Raw genomic sequence first — 10,500 nt, forward strand, 5'->3', positions numbered from 1 at the left:
GGAATATAATAACTAGGATCTTGAAAGCTGCATTTGTGGCTTCTCTGGTTATAATATTAAAGGCAAATAAATATCTGTGTGACACAGTTTTCAAATTCATCTCATACATATTTCATAAGAGCCTGAAAATGAATGCATGTAGGCAGTAGAATCTTAGAGCCTAATTTTAGTTTTCATTGTCTTCAAATTTCCCCTCAACTGTCTTGCATATGAATTTTAATTTTTTACCTATTTGATGCTGAATGAGAGCTATATACGTATGTGTTTGTTTGTGTGACCCTGTTTTGTGTGTTTGGGGTAAATAAAGCATGTTTATCTTGCATTTGCATAATCATTGTGTATACTAAGGAGGTGACAACCAAATGACTAACATTTATGAATGCCAGTACTCACAAAAATCTCACTGAGAGAACTACACAATAACCCTACTGACAGTACTCACAATAATACAATAATCTCAAAACAGAATGAAATAGTAAATGTAGTCATGTTAGGTTATGTAGAGGAATACAGTATATTCTGCAATATATTTCTTGTTAATGTTTTCACTATACCATATATCTAGTTCTTGGTATTCTTTTCATCTCTCATTTGGACAGTAGTTCAGGCCTATACCTCTGACAGATAATGGTCAAGAAGGCTGAGACCCTCTGTCCTCTCCTAACTTCCATAGTTCCATCTCTTTACCCATTTAGCTCCTGGACTTGACTCTTCCAGTTCACCTCACTGTCTCTCATCCCAGAGGATGTCAGGCCCTCCCTCTATAGTGTCCTCATCAGAGCGGAATCAACCTGCTGCTGACACTAATAAAGAATACCATCTGTGCCTGGCAGGCGGAAGGAAGGAGCGCGTGAACCAATGAACTTCTGCTGCTGTGTCTCCTCTCTCCCCCCATGCCACTGGCTCCCCTCAACTATGTCATGATGAAAGGGGAAGAGTGCAGGGGTAATTAAATTCCAGCTGGGGTCAGGGGCAACCCTGATAGCATTATCTGTAACAGGGTCAGATAGGACATTATGACTGTGAGGGTCAGAGATGCCAGAAACTAATGGTAGCAGAAGCGTACTATCTTCTAATTGCGCCATCTCTCAGACCCTCATATAGCCTACAGTACAGCAATATGAACACTTCTGGGGAGGCAAATGGGCCCTCTCAGGTAAACCGTACGAATGGCAATAATATGCATAATGTGTTATTCTATAAAGAAGAATTCTGATTACATCAAAAAAAAGAAGCTTAGGCCTACATGAATCTTCATCTTTCATTCTCAAGTGAGAATCCACATTCAGCTTAAAATAAAAAAGGAATGCACGTGTATTTGGGATGTGATTGGTTGTTATGTGCTGCCATCTGCTGGTTGATATAACTCCTTACATATCATAAAGTAGCCTACCCATGAGGGTTTTCATTTATTACAGCTGTATTATAAACATATATATGTTTCAATCAACTGTTTTAGAGGGATGTTATATACACTTCAACTTCCTTTTCTTCGTGTCTCCTCAAATTCTCCTAAAATGTGAATCACATTATCACCTCATGTAGGCAGCATTGGTTGGCACCCACCCGGCACACTAATTCCGCCTCCTGAATACGCCCTGGCTGTGGTAGTCTGGACTTCAGCCGAAGTCGGAGGAAACATGGTCAAGACCGAAGAAGCACGAGTCTGATACCCTACACTGGCTACAACATGTACGTGACGCAAGTAACCTTTTATACGAGACCATTGTCAAATGAATGGCTGTGTTCCAATATGCGTTCTTGGTAAGTGTAACGCGTGTTGGAACACAGATGTCTGCTTCTTGCTACTAGGCTATGGCTATAATACGTTAGCCGTGATACTTCTCAATGGAGATAATGGCTTGGTAAAAGTCATGGCTTGGTAAAAGTCATTTCTAAGATAAGACACTGTCATAATTGTGACAGTGGGTGATCAGAGAGGTGTTGTATTAAAATCGATTTCTAAATAATGCTTTAAAGAAAAAAAAGAAGAAGAAAAAAGATGCTTTGAATCGAATGACACATCAAATATTGGCACAAGTTCACTACTCTGTCAAAGTATCCATGTCGGAATGGGCGGGGCTTCAGTACAAACCAATCTGGTTGACCAATGAGCTCGTGTTCTACCACGTAAACAGAAGACATTTGAGCTACATTGTTATTTTATTCTGCGCAAAAAAGATTGGTTGCAAGTTCCAGCGGTGATTATTTTTAATATGAGTATTACATGCCATTTAGCTGACGATTTTATACATAGCGACTTACATTGCAGTGAGTGCATACCTTTTTCAGTAGCCTATTATTGGTTCCATCGGAATCAAACCCACAACCTTAGCGTTGTTAACGCCAAGCTCTACCAAATGAGCCACAGAGTACTATGCATGTAATAATTTACTCCCCTGTTATTCTACTCCAGATGTGTCATTTCTTGTTTACATCCTGCAGAGTGTAATTTAAAATGTCTTCCACTTCCATGATGGCACCAGAAACATACATTGAACTAGTCTACTACTCTGTCATACTCACACTGAATTTATTTGTCTTGGTGACAGCAACATGGAGGAGGTTCTGAGCAAGCTAAAGACTCTGACTCCAGATCAGTTACGGCAGCAGGTCATTGGGGCGGGACTGAAGTGTGGTCCCGTTACTGCCACCACACGGGCCATCTTTGAAAGGAAGCTGGCCCGAACCCTCCTAGAGAAGCAAGGAGGGGATGGAGGAGTGCCCGATGGCAGTGACTGTGGAGGTAGCTCATCTAATGAACAGGCAAGAGGCCCAACAGACAGAGAGGAAGGGCCTTCTGATCATAGCTCAGAGCTGAAATCACCAGCCAAAGAAGGGATCAAGGGACCATGTGAAGAGATAGAGGATTTGAGTCAACCAGAGTCTCCCATTGTATACTACGGAGTTTGCCCTCATTGGGAGGATTCCATGGTTAGAGATGGTAAGACCTCAATTAATGCCTGCTGTGGGCAATGTAAACATATTTTCTTTATGTAACAGCATGCTTAAGAGTGATTTATATTGGAGCTCAAACTAGTAAATGACAAAGTGTCTTCCATCAGACAAAATCCATATATACATGGACAGGAAGAAAGCTCTAAGAGTCATGATGACAATGAAAGGGGCCAGGTTCAAGGGCTTCTCAACATTAGAGGAAGCAAAGAAATTTGCTGAAGGCACCAATGACCATCTGGCATCAGCCAGCTTAACCACCCCAGATGGGCCTCAAGGGATGCTGGAACCTGTAGTCCACACAGGTATGTCTTATCATAGCTAGATATGTTTCACATAGCATTAGCAATAAAACGTTTTCGACTGAGTCAGTGATGATAACACTTACCACATCCATACAAACAACACAGATTTCTCCTCAGGCAGCCCTGTGGCAGGTGGAACTTCACCTGGGAACTGGGAGAAGGCTAACGAGTACCGCAGCCCCCGTACCCAGGACCTGACAGCCAAGCTGCGGAAGGCTGTGGAGCAGGGTGACCAGGCAGCCTTCAGCAGGCTTGTGTGGGACAACCCTCGTTACCTCATTGGATCTGGAGACAACCCCACCATTGTGCATGTACGTACAGTAGGCCTGGCCTACATATGATCTATGTCTATCATATCTGTGTAAACAAAATGGGTCACTTCACTTCGCTCATATGTAAGAGAATTCTCTCTCTGTGTCGATGCTCAGGAAGGATGTCATTACAATGTCCTGCATGTGGCATCCAAAGCCAACCAGTCTGGGATCACCCAGCTCCTCTTAGATACCATGGAGAGCCCGGAGTTCATGCGCCTCATGTATCCTGATGACCAGGAGAACATTCTACACCAACGCATTCGCTACATTGTAGACCTGTACCTCAACATGCCGGACAAAGGAGTGAGCACTTTACTTTAGCACTGTAACAGTGTAATTCATTGTTATTTTTGGTTAATTGCACAGCCAAAGTGTTTAGACTAGAGCCATAGTGCCAAGCTTAGGGAAGGGGTGTGTTGATAATGTGTGAATGATACATATGTGTTTGTGTGTGTGTGATATCCTTGTCCCTGCAGGGTAATGAGACTCCTCTTCACTTTGCCTGTAAGTTTGGTTGTCCAGACGTGGTGAATGTGCTGTGCTCCCATCCTGCCACTGACAAACACCGCAAGAACAAGTATAGCCAGAAGCCCTCCAGTGTAAGTCACATGATGCATGCACTATTACGCAGCTCTGTTGGTATTACCGTAGTTGGTATTTTGATGTGTCTTTCTTTTTTTGCTATATAAATTATATAAAAAGTTTGGAAACGTTATTTCGGTCGATTATTACTCCCCTTTAATAATACCAATTGGCATTGTATTTTATAACGTTGGAAAGCCTGATTAGTCACCTTTACAACGAGGTATAATTTGTAAGGATCATGCATTTGTGGAATGAGCAACACAGCTAAACGTGTGGGTACCGGCCCCAAAAAAATTGCCAAAATCCCCTGCAATATTCTTCTGTTGGTATTCACTCTCGTTTTGAGTTGCTTGGTGGATTCCACAAATGCATGATCCTTACAAGTTGTACCTCGTTGTAAAGGTGACTAATCAGGCTTTCCAACAATATAAAATACAATAACTTCAACAAACTTTTTTTTAGGAGTTTAGTTAAACCATGTTCACTTTACTTTCCACGTATAGGTGATTTGTGAGAGGAAAAGCAAAAGCCCGGATATAAAGAAGAAGATCAAGGAATATTTGGAGGGTGCGTACAGCTCGCTAATATGAGATTTAATTTCTTTCTTTACAAATACCAATCTGTGGACAAGCATTGACTTAACACCTTTTTCACCACAGATCGCTGTTATATTCCCTTACTGAGGGATACAGACAACAGCTTCCAGCCTGTGATTGGCTTGCCATGGTCCCCTTGCCCATTGGAGATGGATCTTCATTCACCGGGTTCTGAAGTGGCAGGGAGTCCCATAGACCCAGTCATGACTGTGAGAGCTTACATGGGCCCACTCAGTCCTTCCAAGGTAACGGCACCATTTGAAATAATAATCATTCTCAATAATGTTGAGTATTATTTACTGATATACATATCTATATTCTGTATAGCAGCCCAGCTCATATTTCCAAGAAAACGAAAACTCTAAATATACAGGAAAAAACAAGTATTCACCCTTGCCTTTTTGGCTGTGCAAGCTGATGTGACAGCAGCTGGTGAAAGTGTGAACAAGTCGGCAACCAATCAAAATGTTCAGACTTTTATTCTTAAATAAATGTCAATGTTGGTTGCCGACTTGTTCCCACTTTCACCAGCTGCTGTCACATATACTGTCTGTCTTACAGGCTGCTGAGTTGTACAGACGATGGAGGACCCCACCCAAGGACCAAGCACAGTATTTCCATCGCATCCTCAAATCAGATCCTGACAGAGGAGCAGAGCGTGTGGGGAGGTGAGTGAACAGTACACAACACAAAGGGAAAGGATTTTAAGCATAACCATAATTTCACTAACGATTATGAATAAAGAAAATAAATTGTGTTTGTGAACAATGGTCTACCATGGCCCCTTTACAGTACTGGGAGTTCATTAGTAATGGATGAATATTAGTGGCATGTTATATATGAGTGATCTCTATTGATAGGGAGATTGCACATGACACGGGCCATCCATGGGCAGAGTATTGGGACTTCCTCGATAGCTTCATTGACCTTTCCACAGAGGAGGGGTTGAAGAGGCTGGAGGACTATCTGGAGAAGAAGGAACATAGTGAGTCTTCCAGAGAAGAAGGCAGGGGGACAGAGGCAACCAGTGAAGAAGTGAGATCACCTAAAGGTTAGCACTTGCTCAGCAAAACTAGCGACTTCGGAAACAGTAAAACTTATTCTTATGGATACCATTTTACTAGAGCTTCTAGTCCTTCATAAATAATTTAGCTTATTTTTTATTTTTTTTACAGTATAGACATTTTACAGTGAAATCCAAAGTAATGTGCTATTCACTGACAGTGATGCTGTCATTCCAGAGAAGAAGAAACAGAATCTGAACGTCCAGAGCAACCACATCTTCAAAGACAAACACTCCCCACCGAAGGACAGGAGCTCTCTCTCCCTGGTCTGTAACCTCCTCCCAGAGTTTGACAAAGCCATTCCGAAGTCTACGGTCGAGCACCAAGACGAGGTAGAGAGTGAAGACGACCGTCTGGCTCCATCCATACCGGGGACTGGGGGAGAGGGCCTGGATCTGGAGGATAGCAGCTTCTGGAGGACGTGGGGGAGGAGCCAGGGGAGGAGGGACGTGGAGGAGCTATCCAGCACCTGTTCAGAGGAGTACCTGACTGCAGACGAGGGCTCCGTGGGTTCAGGCTGTCACAGAGAGAGGGGGGAGAGGAGAGGCTCCGGGTCCTCCAGCTCATCCTACGAATCCACACAGGACACTTCTGTGGACACAGTTTTAATGGCACCCACAACCCCTACAAGACAGGGACTGTTTATTGAGGGGTAAGTCTTCATTACCTACTGATGAATGTAACAGTGATATTTACCAATCAACCACTAAGTCTTCATTACCTACTGATGAATGTAACAGTGATATTTACCAATCAACCACTCCAAATTCTCTGCTGCAATGTAAGAGACTGAGTAAAATAAAGCAATGAATTATTTTCATCATAGACATAAATCCGTATGTTTCTTACAGGGTATCTCCCACCAAGTTGGACAGAGAGGTTATCTCTGCAGTGAATAACATGGAGATTGACCCTGTGAGATACCCCTGCGTTACCCAGTGGAGGGACACCATCCTGGCCTATCCCTCTCCACAGAGGCTGAGGTGAGTTAGATGTGTATTCCTCTACTCAAAAGCTGTGCCAACAGTTTTGTTTTCTGTTGTCTTGAGATACTCCAGGTGGAGAATGCTGCTGATATTGTTGTCTTTCCCAGCTGGCCAAGTCCCACGGGGAAGAGAAGCTTTACTGGGACACCGGATGGGACGCCCAGCAGGCTCGGCTCCATGTGGCAACCAGCCTCCAGCAGCTTCCAAAGCCCCTCAGGCCTCCATAGCCCCTCCCAGAGTGCTTACACCCAGCACATCCTCCATAGGAATCTCTTCAGGTCCCCACACTGACACCACCACTGGTCTGGACAGTGGGGAACAGAGTGGCACCTCCTAAATGTTGTCTTTTTTTCTTTTTTTTATAGTAGGGTGTGTTTGCAAGCATACTGTACTACCAGTTTCATGGTGCATAGTCGAACACGTTATTATCTATGCAGATACCTAGCCATGTAACTTGATGAAGGAACTATTGTATTGCCATTAAGCAGGTCACCTGTCTTACTTTCCATTTGATCTGGTTCCTACTCTTGCTACTGTTTGTTGTTGTCCTATGCAAGGCACTGCTCTTTACACTAACCATAACTTGGTATTACTTTGCACTTACACTATCTGGCTACAACACTTAAGCATGTCCTCATTTGTTGGATAGCACTGCTTACTGTGCAAATTGTACACTATGGAGTATGTACCGTACTCCCATTACCAAGTTGATGTATAAGATATTTAAACAATGTACAATATTTGTATATACAATTTGAAATTAGAATTCTATATTGTTAATTATTGACTGATTCTGAGATGTCTGAGATCGGATAATTTTAAATTTTGGTAAATGATCAAGAAATGACAGCTGTAACTATTATTCTGATGTTTTACGTACAGTAGACAAAAAGGCAAATGGATGTACCAGAGAACATGTCCTCATGTTTATTCATAAAATGTACTAATAAAGAATTATTGTAGAAATGTACAAAGAAATGGCACTGTCTGTGTAAAATACATTATTACAAACTTTTCCCCATACAACAATACAGTCACAACAATGATTTCCATAATGGGAAAAATGATGGCTTCATAAGACGAAGAGAAAGCAGAGCTCCAGGGGGTCAGGTCAGGGTCAGCTCCAGGGGGTCAGGTCAGGGTCAGCCACTGAAGGTAAACAGTATCAGGTACGGGTGAGTTTGTCTGGGGGCATAAAACCTGAGTCCCCCATCATCCTCAAGCCCACCCTGCCGCTGGGTCTGATGGTGATCCAGGTGATGCTGCCGTTGTTCAGTCCCAGACGCAGCCAGCCTTCTGGGGGGAACTGCAGGGCCCTGGAACAGACAAGGAAGACAACCTGAGAAGTGCAGGGCCCTGGGATAGACAAGGAAGACAACCTGAGAAGTGCAGGGCCCTGGGACAGACAAGGAAGACAACCTGAGAACTGCAGGGCCCTGGGACAGACAAGGAAGACAACCTGAGAAGTGCAGGGCCCTGGGATAGACAAGGAAGACAACCTGAGAAGTGCAGGGCCCTGGGACAGACAAGGAAGACAACCTGAGAACTGCAGGGCCCTGGGATAGACAAGGAAGACAACCTGAGAACTGCAGGGCCCTGGGACAGACAAGGAAGACAACCTGAGAAGTGCAGGGCCCTGGGACAGACAAGACAAGGTGAGAGCTGCAGGGACCTGGGACAGACAAGGTGAGTGGACTGTTCTAGAGAACAATCAAAGACATTTGAAATGTCAACTTTGGCCCAGAGATGCATTATTACACTAGGAAATCAGAGAATGGGAGTAGATCATCAGAAACTACTGGTCACTATACAACTCTCACATGAGTACGTTGTGGCTTTTCTTCACCACAACAAGTATCCTGTGAGCCCCATAGTACTCATCTCAAGTAGAAGTGCTCCCAAAGCATTGGCTGGGATATTCTCTTCCGTTTGTGGAAGGTTTTGATGACGAGAGGCACTAACCTGCACACAAAGTAGCGAATAACGTTGGCATGACAGACAATGATCTCGTAGCTGTCCTCTTTCTGCTTGGCGTCAGCTCGGTGGATGTAGCGACGGAAGGCTGCCTCGATCCGAGCTCCATCCTCATGATACTGCAGAGATAAAAGCACCAGTGTGTGTAAGGTAAGTTCCATGCAGGACACAGTATTGCACAGTGCCTAACCCTGAACCCAGCCTTGAGAGGTAAATATTACAGGGTCGAGGGATTGGTCCAGACTTTCGGTGAAAATGTCTGTCAAGCAATCAGATGAATTGCTCAGTTAGTTGGATGCACCTCTAATGTATGTAATTCACCTCTAATATATTCGTGCAGTAATACGTGTCACTCACCACACAGTCGGGTTTCCAGGAGATGGGTGGCACAGGCTCAATGGGAGCACCCTCTCTAAGCAGGTCACAGCTCACAGTCTCCACCTCTATTACAGAGAGAGAGAGAGAGAGAGAGAGAGAGAGCGAGAGAGAGAGAGCGAGAGAGAGAGAGAGAGAGAGAGAGAGAGAGAGAGAGAGAGAGAGAGAGACAGAGACAGAGACAGACAGAGAGAGAGAGAGAGGCTTAGTTAGGATAATACTGCATATTACTGACTTGAGTTTTCAGTTCAGGTAAGAAGGACTGGGGGCGGGCCTTGTTATTTCTGACCTGGGAGGTGCTTGCTGATGATGTTGGTAGTTTCTGTGGCACGGGTCATGGTTGAGTGGATCATGACATCATACTTCAAACCCAGGGCAGCTAATCGCTGCCCAGTTAACTCTGCCTGCTCCCGACCTGTAAACCAAGGAATTAATCATTGCTTTATTGGATTAAACCTGAGCCTCCATACTGATAGGCCTACATTCCAGAAAGTCATATAGATATACCTAAAGGAGTAAGGATCCTCTCCTTGTCCACCATCCCGTTCAGGTTGTACTGTGAATGGCGGATCAAGAAGATATGACGGGTGGCTTTGGGTTTGTTGATCTCCAGCTCTGCGTTCAGGTCATCAGTGGTGCTCTCTTTCTCCTTCTTCTTCCTCTTGCCATTGGTGAGTGTCAAGGGATCGCGCCTATACATTAAACACATGACAAATGGCTTTGAAATGGCAGATGAGGTGGCAAATCATTGATCTAATGTCCGTTCAGTGTTCATGTTACTAAGGAGGTGTTGCACCTTGGAAACTGGTAAGAAGCTAGGGCAGGTGCCAGGGAAAACATGCAGAAAGAAACATACACTATGATATTTGGAGCTTACTTATCCCAGTTGGTGTCCCAGCCGATCGCACTGTGTTTGACGGTATGGTCATGGCCTGTTGACCACTGGGGCTGTGCTGCTTGGAGAACACCGAATGCTGTCCACTTTGTCCAACTGTCGGCATGTTGTCTTCTCTCAAAATGATATCCTTTCGATTCTGCAAATGCCACAATAATTGCTGATCCGCCAGCAAGCCCACACACCAGCTTCGTTACTCTTCTGAAAGACATCCTAGCTAAGAAAAGGAAAAAACAAAACAATATCGGCAAATTCAGAGGGAACTACTAGCTAACACGCCGAACCCAACAAATGATTCAGCTTTGAGCTGGACACATTTAGGAAACTACATGAATGTTGACAACAGGAAGAAAGGCGCATGCAGAGCAGAAAGAAAGATACATGTACGGAAAAACTGAAGGGACAAAATTACTGAAATACTCACCGTGAATTTGGACAGCCAGCACACTAG

General features: G+C 44.1%; 2 protein-coding genes across 2 annotated transcripts; one reads left to right on the forward strand and one right to left on the reverse strand.

Annotated features, from left to right (window-relative positions):
* Window positions 1–2,556: 2,556 nt before the first annotated feature.
* LOC308155506 (ankyrin repeat and LEM domain-containing protein 2-like) lies at window positions 2,557–7,357 on the forward strand (the record flags this gene model as incomplete). Its single annotated transcript, XM_080528834.1, has 12 exons — window positions 2,557–2,944; window positions 3,066–3,260; window positions 3,378–3,571; window positions 3,689–3,877; window positions 4,051–4,173; window positions 4,663–4,726; window positions 4,819–5,000; window positions 5,317–5,423; window positions 5,616–5,806; window positions 5,997–6,471; window positions 6,671–6,802; window positions 6,913–7,357. The coding sequence occupies 12 exons, from the start codon at window positions 2,557–2,559 to the stop codon at window positions 7,094–7,096; spliced, it is 2,424 nt and encodes an 807-aa protein (XP_080384960.1). The 3' UTR covers window positions 7,097–7,357.
* Window positions 7,358–7,730: 373 nt separating this feature from the next.
* On the reverse strand, window positions 7,731–10,500 carry LOC308155512 (serine/threonine-protein phosphatase PGAM5, mitochondrial-like). The gene is made up of 7 exons (XM_080528840.1): window positions 10,474–10,500; window positions 10,032–10,266; window positions 9,662–9,846; window positions 9,444–9,569; window positions 9,137–9,222; window positions 8,768–8,898; window positions 7,731–8,121 (listed from the first exon to the last, which is right to left on the reverse strand). The coding sequence occupies exons 2-7, from the start codon at window positions 10,259–10,261 to the stop codon at window positions 7,971–7,973; spliced, it is 909 nt and encodes a 302-aa protein (XP_080384966.1). The 5' UTR covers window positions 10,262–10,266; window positions 10,474–10,500; the 3' UTR covers window positions 7,731–7,970.

Source organism: Nansenia antarctica, assembly GCF_963989245.1.
Source record: "Nansenia antarctica genome assembly, chromosome: 4".
Taxonomy (NCBI): Eukaryota; Metazoa; Chordata; class Actinopteri; order Argentiniformes; family Microstomatidae; genus Nansenia; species Nansenia antarctica.

What these genes read in the sequence shown, in the direction of transcription:
- LOC308155512 (XM_080528840.1), bottom strand. Translation starts at nt 10,261, where the DNA reads ATGTCTTTCAGAAGAGTAACGAAGCTGGTGTGTGGGCTTGCTGGCGGA. An exon ending in GAGGATCCTTACTCCTTTAG is followed by an intron (nt 9,570 to 9,661) that starts GTATATCTATAT and finishes CTTGGTTTACAG; the next exon opens with GTCGGGAGCAGGCAGAGTTA. An exon ending in CCTGGAAACCCGACTGTGTG is followed by an intron (nt 8,899 to 9,136) that starts GTGAGTGACACG and finishes TTATCTCTGCAG; the next exon opens with TATCATGAGGATGGAGCTCG.